The sequence below is a fragment of the Myotis myotis genome, unplaced genomic scaffold, assembly GCF_014108235.1.
Source record: "Myotis myotis isolate mMyoMyo1 unplaced genomic scaffold, mMyoMyo1.p scaffold_m19_p_14, whole genome shotgun sequence".
Classification (NCBI taxonomy): domain Eukaryota; kingdom Metazoa; phylum Chordata; class Mammalia; order Chiroptera; family Vespertilionidae; genus Myotis; species Myotis myotis.
This window is the reverse complement of record NW_023416318.1, coordinates 5,250,200-5,270,416: the sequence shown is the minus strand read 5'-3', so window position 1 is coordinate 5,270,416 and position 20,217 is coordinate 5,250,200. Positions and strand designations below refer to the sequence as shown.

At 42.5% G+C, this 20,217-nt stretch overlaps 1 protein-coding gene across 2 annotated transcripts in view; it reads left to right on the top strand.

The window, feature by feature from the left end:
• CTNNA2 (catenin alpha 2) overlaps positions 1-20,217 on the top strand; it is a 1,123,259-nt gene that overhangs the window by 1,002,662 nt on the left and 100,380 nt on the right. For both annotated transcript variants that reach the window (XM_036333987.1, XM_036333986.1), the window contains exons 10-11: positions 16,939-17,031; positions 18,098-18,254. In XM_036333987.1, coding sequence (XP_036189880.1) covers positions 16,939-17,031; positions 18,098-18,254 — 250 coding nt within the window. The remainder of the gene's footprint in view (positions 1-16,938; positions 17,032-18,097; positions 18,255-20,217) is intronic.

The following is a 20,217-nucleotide window of genomic DNA, read 5'->3' as shown; positions in this document are numbered from 1 at the left end:
TTTAGAATCCTTTGGTGAAATGCAAGCTTAAGTACCCAGGTGATTCCCATGTTGGGGAAATCTTGGAAAACACTGGGAAAGAGAAATCTTCTCCATGGCTCTCCCTGCTCTGTCTTCATTAAGCAGATATCAAAGAAGATGGATACAGACTAAAGACTTAGAGGAGGGGGAAACACTTATTTACCTAGAAACTCTATAATTGGATTTATTTAATTTTTCTTTATTGATTAAGGTATTACATATGTATCCTTATCCCCTCATTGTCCCCCCCCCCCACTCCCATTCATGCCCTCACCCCCTGGTGTCTGTGTCCATTGGTTAGGCTTATATGCATGCATACAAGTCCTTTGGTTGATCTCTTCCCCTTACCCCAACCCTCCCCTGCCTTCCCTCTGAGGTTTGAGCATCTGATAAAAGCTTCTCTGTCTCTGGATCTGTTTTTGTTCATCAGTTTATGTTGTTCATTATAATCCACAAATGAGTGAGAGCATGTGATATTTATCTTTCTCTGACTGACTTATTTCGCTTAACATAATGCTCTCCAGCTCCATCCATGCTGTTGCAAATGGTAGGAGTTCCTTCCTTTTTATGACAGCATAGTATTGCACTGTGTAGATGTACCACAGTTTTTTTTTTAATCCACTCATCTGCTGATGGGCACTTAGGCTGTTTACAAATCTTAGCTATGGTGAATTGTGCTGCTATGAACATAGGGGTGCATATATACTTTCTGATTGGTGTTTCTAGTTCTTGGGATATATTTAGATTAAATTTAGAGTGGGGAGATGGTTCTCCACATGGGCTGCACATTAGGATTAGCTGGGGAGCTTTAAGATCCCTATGTCTACCCCAGCTGGTGTGGCTAAGTGGTTGAGCATCAACCCATGAACCATGAGGTCACTGGTTTGATTCTCTATCAGGGCACATGTCTAGGTGGCAGGCTTGATCCCCAGTAGGGTGCATGCAGGAAGCAACCGATCAATGATGTTTTTCTCTCATTGATGTTTCTATCTCTCTCCTTCTCCCTTTCCCTCTCTCTCAAATAAATTTAAAAGAATATATAATATCTATATCTATCAATATATCTATATCTATATCTATATTTATGTCTATATCTATCACTTAATACTTAAAAAATCCCTATGTCTAGTCCACACCAACACATAGGTGCTCCAGAATCTGAAAATGAATCCGAGCCATCAATGTTTTTCTTTAATGCTTCCTGGAGGTTTTCCGTGGTTTCTGTAATGTTTCTTGGGAGTTTGCTCATCCATGGTAAGAATGACAAAAACAGAGACCTGGATCCTGGCCTCCATTTTGCAGCAACTTAGCTGCATGACCAAGGGAAAATCTTCTAAGGCCTTTGGAATAATTCTCTTTGGTAAATGTATGCTGGTGGAGCACCGGAGAAAATGTTTGGATTAGATCAGTGATTTTCAACCTTGGCTGGACACTTGAATCATCCAGTGGAATTTAAAAATAAAAATCTACTGATGGGCCCTGGCCAGGTAGCTCAGTTGGTTGGCATGTTGTCCCATTGCCAAAAGGTTATGGGTTTGATTCCCGGTCAGGGCACATACTTACATTGCAGGTTTAATCCTGGTCACATGGATCTCTCTCTCTCTCTCTCTCTCTCTCTCTCTCTCTCTCTCTCTCTCTCTCCACTCTCCCTCTCTCCCCCTCTCCCCCTCCTCCCCCTCCTCCCCCTCCTTCCTCTCCTCCCTTTCCTCCCTCTCTTTCTTCCTTCCTCTCTAAAGTCAATTAAAAAAGCAACAACCATATCTTTGTGTGAGTTCAAAAAACCCACAAAAATTTACCTATAGGCAAGCCCCACTCCAGCATCTCAAGTCAGGCCTCTGCACCGGTATAGTTTGTTTAATGTTTCAGGTGATTAGCATGTGCAGCCAAGGCCAGAACCATTGCATTAGCAGGTTTCTAAAATCCCTTCTGAGTTATACATTATATTCCTATATGAGTTAGTCACCAATTTCCTATAGCCAGTGTCAAGTCATTTGCAGAAAACAGACCAAATTATCCAACATTTCCCATCAAATGACTTTTCTTACCATGCATTAGTATTTACTGTATTATAGTTGCTCACTATATAATCATATAACAGAAATTAACCTTCTGGGGAACACTTATTTGCTTGATACCTTATGACAGTTTATCCTTCTCATGAGTGGTAGGCATGGAAATACTTTTACAGAGGATGACTTGACAATTTAAAGATAGCAATTTAACTTGCCCAAGGGGCAGAATGGTCCATTTTCATATCTCACACCAGTTGCATTATGCCAATGCTCTTCAAATTGCAGTGTGTCTGAGAATTAACCTGAGGATCCTGTAAAATGTGGACTGTGATACAGAAGGGCTGGGGCAACCTGAGATTCTGGGTTTCTAACTCACCCCAGGTGGTAGACCTCCTGCGGGCCTGTGGACAATGCCTTGAATAATAAAGCTTATCCCTTATTCTGTCCCCATGAACCGGACTCCTGTCTTTAGGCATTAGGGTCTCATGGGTCCAGGCACATACAGGTTACCCCCCTCCCCTGCCCCAGGACATATTCATCCAGAGGACTGCGGCTCTCTGCCAAGTGCACCCCTTGGGAGTTTTGCCCGTATTGTAGACATGGTGTTTATAGCATGCCTTTTTGCACTTCTTCCTTGTGAATTCTCTTAAAAGTCTAGGGCATATTCTTTGGAACACTCTCAAACTGAGGATAGACAGATCTATGGAAAAGCTAAATCTGCTGAAGTGATGGAGGCTGTAATGTAGCTCAGGTAAACGTAAATCAATACATATGAAGGAGTGAGGAACATTACCAGAGAAGAGGTGGGAAATGACGTCAGCACAGAGGGCTTCGCTGAACAGACGCAGAGCCTTGTATGACTGGAGCAGTTGGGACAACTTATCTTCTGGTCTGAAAGCAAACAAATGCCAGAGCAGTCTTCATATTGATAACAGTGTCATATTCCAGGGGTTAGCAGACTTTATTGTTAAGAGCAGTAAATATATTAGGGTTTGTGGGTCACATTGCATAGGCTCTCACATATTTGTGTGTGTATATTGGTCAAATACCATTGTTTGCTTGAAGACCATACAAAAACAAGCCACTGGCTACATTCAGCACATGGGCATAACTTTAGTGAGGAAATCATATTTCCTCACTAAAAATGCCCATTAAAAAATGTACATCTGTATCCGAACACATAATATATTCTTGTGTGAAATAATAGGATTTAAGCCCTTTGAAAGTTAGAAAGTTACACAGGCTTCAGGGAATGCTGTAATTTTAATTATTGCTTACTTAAATAAGAGTATTTCCATTGATGATAACTCCCAAATATCTTCATAGCCCCCTTTCTCTCTTCCTCTATGTGCACACATAATATTATTGGTGCTCCCACAATAAGTACTCTTGCTAAACCCAGTCCTATGGAGAAGCATTGGCAGAACCTATTTGAGGCAAAAGCCCACAGTTACATAAACAGCCTGGAGAGTAAAAAGCAAAACAGAAGCAAGATGCATAAAATTTCCTCTTTCCTTCCTTGCTCTTCTCTGGGACTGTTAATCAGAGAGCTATCCTCAACTTTTTTTTTTTTTTTTTTCATAGCAGATTGAAAGGTCAGGCAGCTGGCAGACTGGCCATCCACCCAGGTGACTGTTTCATCTCAGGGAAAAGCTGATCCACTGAGGATGACAGCAAAATAGTTCTCCAATAAAAAGTCGCCAAGCCGAGGACCATTTGAAGGGCATTGTGGGCTTGGCCTATGTCTGGGAGCGTGGCTTATGAACATAACCTTGGCTGCGAGTTGACATGTGCTTTCGCAAGCATAGCTGCTCCTTCCTTCTAGACCTGGCCATGGTCTCCCGAGCGCCTACTGATGAAACCAGGATGCATCTGGGTTCAAAGACTGGCCAGGGTTCTGTACTGGGATATCTGTATCAGTTGCCCAGCAAGGTGGAAGTAACGACTTGAAGGTCACCTTGGAAGGAAAGAGGTTCCATGTGGCAGGTGACATGGAATGAATCTGGAGCTCACATTCTGACACTGCTCTCCTCTATTCTGAGCACCAAGGAGATGCATTCGCTTTTAGAGCTGAGCAGCTCTGGCATACTTGTAGGCATCAGTTGGGGCTTGTGACCCATAAACGGAAGGGGATGCAGGGCACGCAACAAGGGAGTCTCCAGCTTGGGAGAAATTTGTAAAAACTTGGTTATCAATGAAAGCGGGAGGCTTTTGTTGGCTGTGTCCTATAGGACTGAGACACGGAAAGGCTGCAGGTAAGAAAAAGTGAGGGGGTGCTTGTACTAACTGGGCTGATGAGGTTAGGTAACTGGGGAAAAACATTCCTAGGTGTAAATCAAAGGAGACCTGAAGTTGTGAGTCCCGAGGTCTCTGTTGCAAATGTTCAATCTGCCCTTGTTATGGAAAAGCAGCCATAGGCAATATGTAAGTGAATGGGCAAAGATGTGTCCCAATAAGCCTCTTTACGAAATCAGGTGACCAGAGGCAGTAAAGACAGAAGTTTTAGATAAAGATGACGGAGCTTAAAGAAAGATCGCTGTCCTTACATATTTCCCTAATGGCTTCCCTGGGGAGCTTGATGCTTCTACAATGTACATTTTAAAGTTCTTAAGGACTCGGGAACATGTTAATTGGGTTAAGATGTTATATTAGGAGGAATATATTGGAGAATATTATTTTCTCTAGGAGGAGAAAGTATTACCTTAGTGAACAGTTACTTTGATTAATCGGTTAGCATACTTTTCTGGGCAAACAGTTCTAGGAGGGAGTAGGACTCAACAGAGGTAAGTGCAGGAGGTCAGAAAACATTCAGGAACCACGATTGTATCTTCTGGGTGCAAGATCTTGTACAGGGAGCCACAGGAGCCACAAGGATGAACAAAACAACCATATCTTAAGGAGGTTGAAATTTAATTGAGCACACACAGTATCTATGTAGCACGGGTCAAAAGTAGGTCTGTGTGGAAAATAATACAATACGTTAATAAATAATACAAGAGTAAATTGTGTTTTGCATACTCACAACTGTAAACCTACTTTGGCTCCATCCCATAGGTGTATCTGTATTTCCAATTCTGTATGTATGCATTCATTCATCTATACCACACATACCACAGATAAGGAATGAAACAATAGTACGTGGTGAGTAGCTGCCAGTGGTGCAGGCAGTAACCCTGGAGAGCTTTAGAATAGAGGTCTGTGTGAATGAAAAGTCTCCAGGGACATTTGGACTTGGAATTAAACCTGAGCTCATTGCTAAGAGCTTATTTGGTGGAGGCACTTGCCTCTGCTGGCCTGCACCCCCAAACAAACAAAAAACAACAACCCTGGGGCATAAAGTGAAAGAAGTGGGGGACTTGTGACTGTCACCCTCATCAAGTTGTAATTCTGTACAAAGGGGCCTGAGGTTAGATATAATATTGGTTAGGATGGTTAGAGTCTCTTTGCACTGTGATTATGGCCTTAACTCCACACTTGTGCCTATCATCTTGAAATATCTGAGACCAGACAATGGAGAATACCTATACCTGCATTTACTTATTTAGATATTCTGCAAACATTCTTTGGCTTCTGGTAAAAGTCAAGCACTGGATGGGTCAGTGTAGCCCACCAATATGCAGTAGGAGATATTCATCTCACATAACGAAGGTCAACTAATATTTCACTTATTTACATGGGACTCTGAGAAACCAAATAAGAGTGGAGAGTAATAATTCAGTTCCTCAGTGAAAGGATGGACCAAACAAAACCCCAGGATGCCTATAGTAATTAAAATGGCATTGCACTTTTTGCATGATTTTAGTAACATATGCTAAGTCTTTCCTATCCTTTTCACACAACCACACGTTATTGATGAACAGACATCAAGAAGGCATTAGGTGGTACTTTATTGCATTATTTTAAGCCACTGAGGTTTTTATATATGAAGGGTAGAGATTTATGCTGTGTGATTCAGCTATGAAGCAAGCACATCAATTTGTTCATGAATGTGAGCTGGTGATTACCTCCATTAAAGTCACCAGGGCAGACTGATCACTTTAATTTGGGCAGAGGCATGCAAACAGCATTTGCTCGTGGTGCATGTGTACCAAAGAATACAGGCAAGAGAGCTGTTTCACATCCCTGAGGAGCCCTAGGGATGCAGATTTGTGTTCTCATAGGTGTGTAAGTACAGGCGAGCATAGGAAGCCTGGTGGGACCACAGAGACATTGCTTTTGAGTACCATGTGGCGGGATGTTGTATGAGGTTCATTTTGTATTAGAGGCTGAGTGCTGATTTGATGGTCAACTTCAAAACGGATGGCATCTAGAACGTATACTTGTTCCCGATTCCAGATCATGGAACTTGGCACCCTTTTAGGGGTGACTAGGTTATGTCAAGTTGAATGGTGCTCTACTTCACACAGCATGAAGGAACGGGTGAGATTTAGTAAAATAAAAATTGAGTACCTGTGCTTTTGTTCTGCAGGAGTTCGCAGTCTTGCTGGGGAAACATGAAATGACTCTTTAGTAGTCCTTATTTCCACTGTGGTTTGTAGAATGAAGGTTGGAAAGACATTCGGATTATATGGTGGCCAAGAAGGCAAGGAGAAACAGTGTTGAGGAATATGAGCTATAATATCTGTGACACTGGAGAATTCATTCATTCATTGCTAGGGACTTTTCAGCAGGCACTACAGCCATATGTAAACAAGTGCCATAACAGCGTCCCTGACTCAGAAAGTACCCTTCTGACAGGAGCAAAAATTGGATGCGTGGAGATGTATGTAACTTTGTTTTAGGTCATAGCAAACATCAGAGGCTTCTTTAAATGTATGACAACAGGAAATTGACTTACCAAATAGCAAAGCAAAAATGTTTGGGAATCTTATTCAATTATTAAAAAAAGAATTACAAGTATATAAAGAGTCTTGAAAATACTTGCTCTATAAGAGATTAAGCAGTGACACAAAGATACATACTGAGATTGCAACTTTATAAAAATTATTCATAAGTAAAGGATAAACTATGCAAATAATCACATACAGACAATCCTTTTTTTTAAATTTATTTATTTTTTTAGTTTTATTGCTTAAAGTATTACAAAGGGTATTACATATGTTTTCTTTTTTCCCCTTGACAATCCCCTGGCCTCCCCTACCCACCAGTGTCTTATGTCCATTGGTTATGCTTATATGCATGCATATAAGTCCTTCGGTTGATCTCTTACCCCCTCCCCCCCACCCCCCTATACTCCCCGGCCTTCCCGCTACAGAGAATCCTTTACTCTCTCTTAATCACTGGTTCCATTTCATTTCCTTTGTCAAAAATTTTACAATATGAACTTTAAAAAATGCATTTACTTAATTTCACCAAAATATAAGCTACTCTAGGAAATACAAAAATATGGATCACTTCTGTATAAGGCAGGATTTAGGTACTCAGTATTTGCATGGCTGAACACATATATCAGTGTTTGGGTTTTGTTATTAAACTATTTCTTTTACTTTCATAGTGACCAATCACAATATGAAAATAACATCTGTCAAATCTTTATTGAGTGTTGGGTTAGGCACTCTATCCATTTTTTATTTCAATCTTATTACCACTTTGTTGTTGTTTTTATATTTATACTAGTGGCCCAGTTTACAAAATTCATGCATGGGGGAGGGGGTGCTCCTTAGCCCAACCTGCACCCTCTCCAATCTGGCACCCCTCGAAGGATGTCCTACTGCCAGTTTATAGGGATCGGGCCTAAACTGGCAGTCAGACATCCCTCTCGCAATCCGGGACTGCTGGCTCCTAACCGCTCACCTGCCTGCCTGCCTGCGTGATTGCCCCTAACCACTCTGCCTACCAGCCTGCTCGCCCCCAACTGCCCCCCTGCTGGCCTACACACTCCAAACTGCCCACCCCCCACTGTCCTGATCACCTCCAACGGACCTCCACTGATGGCCTGCTTGCCCCCATCTGGTCCCCCTGCTGGTCTGCTTATCCCCAATGGCCTTGCCCCCCACCCAGCCTCATCACCCACAACTGTTCTCCCCTCTTGGCCTCTAACCGCCTCAACATCGGCCCTGCCACCATGGCTTTATCCAGAAGAACGTCCGGAAGTTCTCCTGGAAGGTCTCCCAATCTAATTAGCATATTACCCTTTTATTAGTATAGATAGGGGCCTGGTGCATGGTTGGGGGCTGGCTGGTTTTCCCTGAAGGGTGTCCCAGATCAGGGTGGGGGTTCCCTTGGGGCATGGGATGGCCTGGGCGAGGGGCCTGTGGTGGTTTGCAGGCCGGCCATGCCGCCATGGGGTGAGGGTCCCCGCTGGAGGGGCGTGGCCAGCCTGGGTGAGGGGCTGAGGGCTGTTTTCAAGCTGGCCACACCCCCTTCAGGATGGGGGTCCCCAATGGGGTGCCTGGCCAGCCTGGGTGAGGGGCTAATGGCTGTTTGCAGGCTGGCCAAGCCCCCAAGCGGGGACCCTCACCCCATGAGGGTTTGGCCAGCCTGGGTAAGGGGCTGAGGGCTGTTTTCAGGCTGGTCACACCCCCGTCACGGTGGGGGTCCCCACTGGGGTGCCTGGCCATCCTGGGTGAGGGGCTGAGGGATGCTTGCAGGCTGGCCATAGCCCCAGGCAACCCAGGCTCCCAGACCCTCCTTGAGCAGCCACAGCGGCTGGAAGCAGATATCTGGGATTTATTTATCTTCTATAATTGAAACTTTGTAGCCTTGAGCGGAGCCCACAGCCAGCCAGGGCAGGTGGGAAGCTTGGCTTCCTCCATCACCAGGGGCAACCTAAACCTCCTGTTCACTCCAGCTCTGTGGCCGCCACCATCTTGGTTGGGTTTATTTGCATACTAGCTCCTGATTGGCTTGTGGACATGACTTGTGGGCTTGGCTTGTGGGTGTAGCAGAGGTATGGTCAATTTGCATGTTTCTCTTTTATTAGATAAAAAATTGTATGGTTGACAAAATTGAGGCTCACAGCACTAAAGCACCATGCTCATTGGCAAGAATAAGAGTCAAGATGTGACCTTCAGCTGCCTGATTCTAAAGCCCAGGCTCTTACCGTTACATGATTTAAAAAAGGTAAAATATATAAAATAATTATCAGATGCTTTGGAGAAGCCATTTAAAATGGAACCATGAAAAAGTATTTATTTCCTCCTGTCCCCTGGGTCTTGGTGCCTCTACTGAGACATCCCTCCCAGATCAAATGATCCCTGTTTTCTCCTTTATCCTTCAGAACCTCAGCTATTGGAATCAGGTTGACAGACTCATCTCAGTCTAAGGCAGTTGCATTTTAAAAGGATTCCAGGCTGGCAGGCATGGCTCAGTGGTTGAACATCAACCTATGAAACAGGAGGTCATGGTTCCATTCCTGGTCAGGCCATATGTCCTGGTTGGAGGCTTGATCCCCACTGTGGGGCATGCAGGAAGCAGCTGATCAATGATTCTCTTTCATCATTGATGTTTCTATCTCTCTCCTTACCCCTTCCTCTCTGAAATCAATAAAAAATATTTTTTAAAAAGGATTCCAAAAATACCTGAGCCAGGAGGAGACACTGCTACAGACGTTATCTGGGGTGGCTAGACCATTGGGACACTCCTCATCAAGTCGTGAAGGTTGCCATTATGTCTTCTTTTAGGACCATCCTTGATGGAGGCCCATCATTATCATAAGGTCAAATCCCTGTCTTAACATCAGCTGCTTCTGCCTTTCCTCTCAAGGATCTTAGGGAAATGTATTTTATCTCTTACTGAATTGTAAAATTCCACCTGAAATAGCAGAGGCTATTATAGGACCCTTGAAATTCTAGATAAGACAGGTGTGTGTGTATAATATATTTATTAGTGCCCTTTTGTGTGCTCATCCTATCAGTGTGGGTAAGTGAATAAATCTTTAGACAGAGACCACAGCATTCTTCACTGCCATGATCATTAGAGAGAATAGATGTGCATGGAATTTGGGCACCTCTCTTGTCTTTATGATTTTATGTGGCCATATGACGTAGGGACTGGAAATTCTGTAAATTCCCTTTTAATAGTAAATAAGTTAATTTATCCTCAAATTTACAATGATGATGAGCAAGTACATTATAAAACTCTGAATTGCTATTCTGATTTATTTCATTAGTGTATTTTTGAAACACCAGTAGGTATCCTCAAGCTGTAAAAATTAATGAAATGAAATGATAAAGTTTTTGGGGGTTGAGTGCACCAAATATGCACTGGCATCAGAACTTGACCAGAATCACGAATATTAAAACACACACACACACACACACACACACACACACACACACAAAACAAACAAACCCTGTAATTTGATTTCCAGGGCCAGGAAGGAAGAAAATGTCCTGTTTTTTCTGATGCACCTCATATCTCTGTGGAATTAAATGACTAAATACTTTATTAGTAGAGGTTTCTAATGTCTAATTAAAGCTCAGCCTTCTAGGCATTTTGGTTTTTCTTTAAGTGTTCAAACAAGACTATGGCATTTTTGAGATGGAGCTGCTTTCTGTAGCGATGTCCACAGAAAACCAAATTTCACAGCCATGCTATGCTACTCATCTGGAACTTTGAGCTATGCAGGATGTTTTTTGTGATTAAAAATACCTTGTATTCTCATGAGGGTTCCACACCTTTCTGATTTTTGTCCATTTTAACTCTCCCATCAGTGTCCCTGGAATTTCTCTGCTTGATTCTTGATCAGCTAAAGTGATTATTAAAAGTTCTGGATGGCTTGGCTGGCATGGGTCAGTGGTTGAGCATCAACCTATGAACCAGGAGGTCATGGTTCCATTCCCAGTCAGGGCACATGCCCAGGTTGTGGGCTCAGTCCCCAGGGGTTGTGCAGGAGGCAGCCAATCAATGATTCTTTCTCATCATTGATGTTTCTATTTCTCTTTCTGTTCCTCTCTGAAATCAAAATATATATTTTTTAAAAGGTTAGGGATGGATGCCAGTTGCAGTATAAATTCAGATCAAGGAACAAGTTTCTTGGAAACTGCACCAGCCTTCCTTGCTGGTTTACTGTCTTTCTACTCCTGCCAATGTTATTATTGTTTGCTTCATCTACTTATACAATGTGCTTCCAGAAGAGCAGACAATATAATTTTTGAGCATCCAGGAGGTTATGCTAATCAGCAATCAGAAAAGAAACATTGTCAGATGGATCTCTTAACTCTCTATGACATGTTTACTGACTCCCACCCAGGAGTCCTGATTGCTCCTTTTTCTGAATCCATACCGTTCTTGTAGACAGCACACAATTTAGTGATGACTACTAACCTTCCTTCTTTTCTCCAAGATAACCATCTTTAAGATAGTAAGTCAGAGGTAGAAAACCTGGCCTAGTCCTTTCAGTTGCTACTTCCCCAAATCCGTTAAGCTCCCAGAGTTATGCAGGAGGGCAGGGTGTGGGGGAATGTGTAAAGGGGGTGACTCTTCCTTTCATAAAAGATTGCTAGGAATTTAGTATGATTAGTTCACCATGGACCTGTGCCCCCTTTATTCATGGACCTCGTCACTTTCAGAAATCCCAAATCAATCAAAGTAGTGCAGCATTTAATAGTCAATGACATACTTTATTGTTTTCTAAGCCTCTAGGAAGGTCAAATGATTCTTGTTGATTCAGCTAAGCAGTAAACAATTCAAGAGTGGTGGAGGAAGCAGAGGCCTGAGCCAGCCCATAAATGTTACTTGCTTGGTTGACTCAAGCAGGTTTCAAAATTCTATTAAATTTATTCATACTCACCCTGCCTGGCTGGTGTGGCTCAGTTGGTTGGAGTGTTGTCATCTCCTACACTGAAAGGTCGAGGGTTGAATTCCCAACCAGGGCACATACATAGGTTGTGGGTTCAATCCCCAGTTGGGGTGCGTGCCAGAGGCAGCTGATCAATGTTTCTCTCCGCTCTCTCTTCCCCTCTCTCTAAAAAACAATAAGCATGTCCTTGGGTAAGGCTTAATAAAAAAAAATTAAAAATTGAATCATGTTGTTCAATATCTTTTGGGGTAAAATCTAGTAACACAAATCTATTAATGGTCTGTTGTCTACATTGTTATTGGCATTAATCTTTTCTAATGTCTAATTATTTTAGTCTACTATTCTCTTCCTCTTCTCCCCACATTAGGAAAATTATCATGCTAAATTGTTTTGTTTTTAAGGAGAAAATATTGTGATTTGGAAAATAGGACATTTTTATCAGAGTTTGTGATATTATAACATAAGGGCTATAGTTAAATATTGGGTCATTTAAATCAATTATTAAGAATCTGTTGTGTGCAGTGTCTTGGACTGGTGTTGAAATGTTAGGTGGCAATTCAAGCTGCATATTTGCCTCAAGACTGAAATGTAATATTTGCTGCCAGAATTCTAGAAGTCACAATACATAAAACCATGTTCAGAGTCACTACAATGCCTGTGATCTAGTGAGAAGCAGAAAGGGAAGCCAAAGGAAAATAAGGAAGGTAGGACTTTGGATTGAGTCCATGACCAATTTAAAATATACAAGCCTGCCTCTGGAGATAGTGAAATCCTTAGACTCATATTGGAAATATTTTCCGAATGTTTCAGAGTACAATACAAGGGAAGTGAAATTCTGATTTTAAGTGTACTTAAAGAGCAGGAATACATAGTGGAATGGAGGCTGCCAGACTTTAGCACTTATGGATCAGTAAATTAAAGAGAATAAATAATTGGAGAACTATCTGGAGTTGCCAACTCTTTATTTTTTTTGCTAAGTGTTGCTAGTACTTATCCCCCCTACTAAGATTTCTGTTGGGCAGTGATGTTCCCACATTAGACCTAAGTCATAATAGAATTTATTTGAACTAAGGATGAAGAAATATTTCAAAAGATACACAAGGAAAAATTCATTATCACGATGTAGAAGTCATGGATTGGCATCTCCTCACTGCCAGCTCTTCTCAGCCCTAAGGCTCCGAGGTGTAGCTTCTTCCTGGGGACCGGCAGCCAGTATGGGCAGGAGACTGAGGTCTGGAGTGAAGGTGTATAAGTCAGCTGTTAGAATATTCCAGTTAGAGCTTCCTCTCACAGGCTCAGGCTGGTAGTGCTCTGTTGTCTGCAAGCTTAATTCCACCCATGCTCAGAGTTCTCCCTAACTTACTCTGTGCCTCTGAGAGTCATCCACGTGCAAGAAAGTGTTTCACCAGAGCTGGGGATGTAATAGATCGTGGTTGCTATGTGTTTTTTTTTTAAATAAAAAAAATATTATGGAAAATTTCAAGTGAAAGTAGAGTACGCATAATGAACCATCATATATTATTATCCACCTTCAATAATTATGAACTAATGGTCAATCTTGTTTTTTCTATACTTATGCCCATTTTCCCTGCCCTAGATAATGTAAAGAAAATTGCAAACATATGATTTCATCCATAAGCATCTCCATATTTATCTCTAAAAGCCATGACACTTAAAATAAATATTATTAGCATACTTTAAAATATCAACTCCTTTTTACCCATCTTTTAAAAAGTTACACATTTAAATAAAAGTAATATGAGAACTAAAAAAGCACGTCTTTGCAGATTGAAATCTGCAGAAAAATGAAAGTTTAGATTGCATGAAATTGTCTCTTCTAAAGAAAAAATAACTCCTTAATATCATCAAATATTTAATCAATACTTAAATTTATTTGTTTCACAATGTACTTTTATCATGTATTTATTTAATTGCATATTATGGATGGGTGTATTATAGTTTATTTATTCTATTCAGGAATCAGAAAAGATCTGACTTTTTCTTACCAGTTTATTATCATCAGGATTTTCATGATTGCATTTATGTGGTTTTATTTCACATTTTTCTTTGTCTCTTGAATTTCCTGTAAAGTCAGAATGTATCCTAAGGTAGATCATTTCCCATTTTGTTTGTTTGTTTTTGGCAAAAACATTTCATAAGTAATGTTATATGCTTCCATCAAGAGATACATAATCTGTCCCTGGCCAGTGTGGCTCAGTTGGTGGGGCATCATCCTGTGCACCAAAAGGTCGCCACTTCAATTCCCAGTCGGGACACATGCACGGTTGTGGGCTCAATCCCCAATTGGAGGTATGTAGGAGGCAGCTGGTCAGTGTTTCACTCTCACATCCATGTTCCTCTCTCCATCTCTCTCTCTCTCTCTCTCTCTCTCTCTCTCTCTCTCTCTCTCTCTCTCCCCTCTCCCCCTCCCTCCCTCCCTCCCCTCCCTCCCTCTCCTCATTTCCCTTTCCCTTCCTCTGTCTTAAAAAGTCAATAAAAAATCTTTAAAAAAAGAGATACACATCTGGTTCTCTTATTCATATATATATGTAAGAATATGGGTACTTATTTCCTCTTCTTCTTATAAAAATACAGCAAATATTACCCAAGACTGGTTTCTGAATCATTATTTAAGTTTTCATATTGTTGTTACATGGAGTCATACCAAACGCTGGCAATTGTTTACTGCTATGCAAAAGTGTGACCACAAGTTTCTGTCACACACCAAGCAAGATGATAAAGAACAAACAAAACTATTATCTGATTTTTTCCCCATAAAATGGAAGGTTGTTCAACAGCAGAAATGGGAAGACTTTAATTGAAAATTAAAAGATATATGTATTTAATATAAAATTCTATCTTTCTGGAAATTCACCATACCATCCTGATTTTCCTCATGCCACAGCATTCTGGACTCAAACAATGGACCAGAATGTAGGAACCATTGTTTAGCACCATACTATTGGTAACCATGTGTTAGAAGATAATGCAGAAATTTTTCTAGACAAATTAAAGGGGGGATTTAAGTTTATCTTTGAGAATATCTTTAATCCATGATATATTACAAATCACCATAAGTAATAAAAATAAAAATACTAAAAGCTATTTAATTCAATAAACATGTATTGAGCACCAATTATTAATCTGGCATTTGGAATATAAAACATACTTGAATACAAATATGACAAAGATTAATAAAATGCAGAATGGAGATAATCCTATCTAATAAAGAGGGAACATGCTAAATAACCCTCACACCATTGCAAAGATGGCAGCACCCACAGCCAATAAGAAGGGAATATGCTAATTGACTTCCCCACCCTCAAAGATGGTGGCGCCCAGTCCGCTCAGCCCCGCTGGGGCAGCAGGCTCTGCATGCCTGCCTCTGGAGATCCCTAGTCCCCTCAGCCCCCCAGCCGCCCAGGGCCGCCTGAGGCACAGGCAAGCCTCGGATGTTGGTTGCCCAGCTGCCCAGGGCCGGCTGAGGCTTGTGCTGCCAACAGTGGCAGCAGCAGAGGTGTGATGGGGCGTCGCCTTCGCCTGATCACCAAGTTGCCTCCTGCCTCTGAGGGCTCCCGGACTGTGAGAGGGGGCAGGCTGGGCTGAGGGAGCCCCCTCCAGTACATGAATTTTCATGCACTGGGTCTCTAGTATGATACAACAAAAAATAAATTGAGAACTTATGTTATTGGATTGTGCTTCCTTCCACGGAGCCTCATACCCCTGGGCCTTTAGTATCCTGTGAATGGATATAGTAAAGTATATTTATCTTTCTCATGGACTTATTCTGAAGACTAAGTTAAATAGTGAAAACTATCTGAAGAATCAAAGGTAAGCTATTAAATATAAGAAACTACATCATAATGTTTGGAACTCAGTCTGTGGTTTCTCATAGTATATATTCTTACTGTAATAGATTTAACATGTCCCTAAAAGCTTCAAAACTGGATTCTTTGGATTAATGATTCACTGTAGTGGTATTTGAAGGTATTTCTAGTATTACCATCTACCCATCCTCTTTTGTTGATCAGGAACAGTCCTCAGAGTGAACTCTAGTTCTGTGCTCTTCCCACTGCTCCCCACTGTCTAACTGAGGTTCCTTTCACACTAGGAACTATACACATGTGTAGTGTAGTGCGATCTCTGAGGGCATTAAGATGTGGTAGGAAAGCAGCCTGATTTTAGAGGGCAGAAGTGAGCCAGATACAACGGGGCAGGTGGCCAGGAGGCTGCGGGGGATTGTCTCTCTGCTAATCACTTGCTCTATTTCCCTCCTCCTCCTGGGCCTGATGGCCCTTCTCTTCTCTTTTGCCCTTTCTAATCCCCATCCTCCTGTCCTCTTGACACTAGCCTGATAGGACTGATCAGTGTTTTGATGGCAGTTTTGTGTGCTATTGCCCTTGGCCAATCAATCTGACCTTGTATTACCAATTTTCACTCCTTGAAGAGAAGGCATAACACAAATTGAAATGCTTGGCCTTGGAACTTGAATTCAGTTCAGCTGGTTTTGGATGGTATCACGTGCTAAAAATATGAAACTTGCATGCCTTTATACTAGACCTGCATGTTCTCATTTGCTCCATGCTCCACTGTTGCCTAGGGATTATACCAGTCTCTTGTATCCATTTCTCAGGCCTATGTGGCCCCTGAAAGCATTTGAGTTGGTTACTGTGGACTAACATCTTCATGACAGGCAGCTCTGAGTTCCTTTGGGTAGAGGCTCCGATTTTCAACATACTATGAGTCTCTTTTAAATCCAAAGCATTGCCTGTAGTGCCTCTCTCACTGATCAGAATTTAATACTGATTTGGCCAAAATCACAGTGTTCTGCACTCAGGGTTGTGTCTTAAGGGGGCTCAAGTGACAGTGTGGGTGGATCACGGAAGTTCATAGCAGACAACGGTTCAAAGCAACACAGTTAAATGCATTATTGTGTGTGCATGAGAATCCCGAAGCCATAATTTATTAGCACCCTATTCTGGGAGAAATGCCTAGCTTACTATTAAAACTAGTACCATTTGGTTCAACACTGAAGGGTACTCATATGTTATCTGTGAAGGATTTCTCCTGGATATGCCCCTCTCCGGGGAAGATGCAAGGTCATGCAACAGTACCCTTTTCCTCTGTCTCAATATAATTTTCCCTCAAATTTCTTCAATACAGGTTGCCAATTTGGCCTGTTCCATCTCCAACAATGAGGAAGGGGTGAAATTGGTTCGAATGGCAGCTACCCAGATCGACAGCCTGTGTCCCCAGGTAAGCCTCAATCTCTTCATTTTAAAAGCCTATCGGTGCCCTGGCCAGTGTGGCTCACTTAGTTGAGGTCACTCCATGCACTAAAAGGTCATGGGTTCCATTCTTGGTCAGGGCACATGCTCAGGTTTCTGGCTCAATCCCCAGCACAGGGTGTGCAGAAGGTAGCCAATCAATGTCTCTTTCTGTCTCTCTTTCTCTCCCTTCCTCTGTCTCTAAAATCAATAAAAACATGTTTGTTTTTAAAAAGTCCATTGGTGACCTAATATTTGGGACCTTCCACACTCCAGCCTTCATGTCACTCCTTCCCTTGTCCTCTTTCCTCGCACTGGAACATGCTAACCAACATTCATGGTCTGTTTCAAATCTTACTTTTATAAAAAACAAACAAACAAAAACATCTAACTATTCCAGTCTCTTCAGAGTCACTGTGGCAATTACTGTCTTTCCCACTCATATTGACTTCCTTTTCTTTGTTTGGGGCTGTTATTTAAACCCTCGTATCTATTTGCCTTGTCTCAACAACTAAATTATAAGCTTGCACATGTAGAACAGGAGTTATGTTGCTGCCACATCTGTGATAAATAAACAGGACTTGTCCAGTAAACACTTTCTGAAACTTGATGCTAATTACTGTATCTCCAAAGAGAGGCAAAGCAAAGCAAACAAAAGCTAATGGTAACCTACCTCATTATTCATGTTTTTTTAATAATGTTTTTTCTTTATTGGTTAAGGTATTACATATGTGTCCTTATCCCCCCTATTGCCCCCCAACCCCCCACTCACGCCCTCACCCTCCTGTTGTCTGTGTCCATTGGTTAGGCTCATATGCATGCATACAAGTCATTTGGTTGATCTCTCCCCCTTACCCCCACCCTCCCCTACCTTCCCCTCTGAGGTTTGACTGATCAATGCTTCTCTGTCTCTGGATCTGTTATCATTCACGTTTTTGATTGTCCTTCTGGACGCTGAGAACCCATTTATCCGAGGAAGCTACACGGTCCAGAGTTGCAACATGGTACTTTGAACAGGGTTTTCAATATGTCCCTGGATTGTTTCGAACAAATAGGTCATCAATGCTGCTCTCACGCTGGCTGCCCGGCCGCAGAGCAAAGTTGCTCAGGACAACATGGATGTCTTCAAAGACCAGTGGGAGAAGCAGGTCCGGGTGCTGACGGAGGCCGTGGATGACATCACCTCAGTGGATGACTTTCTTTCTGTCTCAGGTAATCAGGAGCAGGCTCTGTAGAAGGCGGCTGAAGGAGGAGGACAGGATGAGATAAGGGATCATTTATAAATGTCATGGGTCTGTTTCAAGTGCTCTTCTTGGCCCTCTGAGCTTTCCATCATTTCTGCAGATGTGCCAGTAACACCCTCTTAAAAATGCGTCTTTGGTCTGCACATCATTTCAAGATACTAGTCAAAGCTTTCGGGACAAGGGGGTGGGGGGGTGTGCACAGCTTTCTGAAGATATCAGATGCTTGAACAGATTATGTAAGAACACTTAGGTTCCTTTCTAGTTCCTGATGCTTATTAAAACAGGATGACCTATGACCTCTGATGCATCTGAATCAGCCACCTGCAAAGGGTCTGGGGTCTGGAGGTGGTTAATCCCCATGGTTTATGTGTAAGTGTCTGTATATATACAATTCGCTATTCCAATTTGGCTGTGTTAAGGGGGTCATTTTTGCAATAACTGAAGTTATCCAGGTTGGTCATAAGCCAGGAAGAAATATTAGCCACAGAATGAACCCATTAGAAGGCACTTGGGAGCGATGGAGGCTTTGAGCACTTGTCTACGAGGCTGTGTAAGGAAGTGAGAGAAAGCAAATAGAACTAGTCATCACTTGAAATTGTAACTTTCTCCTTTGTAAATGCAGCCAGATGGGAGGATGTCAGTTCCTTTGAATCACCATGTAGTCATTTTGACCTTTAACGGGACTCACCGGCGCCATTGCCAAACAGGGCAACCAGCCAGCAAGTGGGCCTTTTTCCAAACACATTTGGCTCGGTTCACTCACGTAGGAGAGTCCCTATGGGAGGAGTGGGGGGAAGAGGTCACTGCAAAACATCGGCCTCCAGTGTGAGGTATTCAGATAACCAAGTGACCCTTGAAAATTTCAAATTGATTCTACCCACAGGTGTGTGGGAGTCACATCTGTCAACTCAGTCAGCAATAACCTTGACCAGGCTATTCTTGCTCTCCGCCTCACAGCACTGCCGGTGGGTGGGGATCAGGCAGACAGGGCCCCTGAGTGCAACAGTGTGGGAGAGATTCCTAGGGGAGGCTTATCGTATTTGGGAACTTTTCCTGGGTGCATTCTTCCCTTCGCACGAAAAAACAGAAAACGAACTCCTACTGGGGGCTTCTGTTTAAAGCTTATCTGACAGCAGCAGAGTGGAATCTATAGATCTGATGGGTAATCGAAAAGCCAACATTGAAACCATGGAGGGCAAGACAAGGAGAAGGGGAAAAACAAGCTAACACATGCTCAGTGTCTATAATTTGCCCGGCGCTCTGCTGTTTGCTTGAATTCTTGCCAACATTCTGTAAAATAGGTATTGTTATTCTAAGTCTTCCTTTGAGAAAACAGTCATGGAGAGGGTAGGTCACCTGGTGAAGAAGGTATTCAAGTTCAGATTATCCTCTTTAGGAAGCTATATAGTTCTCAACAAGTCAAGCTAGAAGGGGCGTTTCCGGTGGTGCTCCCAGCTTTCCTTGCAGCTCCCTTCTCCCCACCTCTGGTATCCCCATTCCTCTCTCCAGTCGTCCCTTTCAGAACTCTGCCCTGTTCTTCATTTCCAAGGCGCCCTATTTTTGAGGACTTGTCAAACCATCTATTCATTTAAATATACCGGTACCCAGGGCTTGGTTGATGCAGAACTCAATATGTTGCCATTCCTGCGATATTTGCTTTGCTGATGGCTGAGTCCTAACAACATAAAAGATATACCCAAGAATTGCATCTCCCGTAAGGTGCTTAGGAACTGTTTGGATAGCCTGTTGGGGATTTGGACAGTGGGGAACAGAAGGGTGGGCAACACTATTGAGTATCTTTCCGGTATGCAGTCAGTTTCCCCCAGGATGGCTGCAGGGGCCCCCCAAAGGGGTAAGGGGACCCCTCGACCCAGCCTCAGATCTCACAGAGCAATCCCAGTAGCCCCCGAGAATCTTACTCTGCCTCCCCT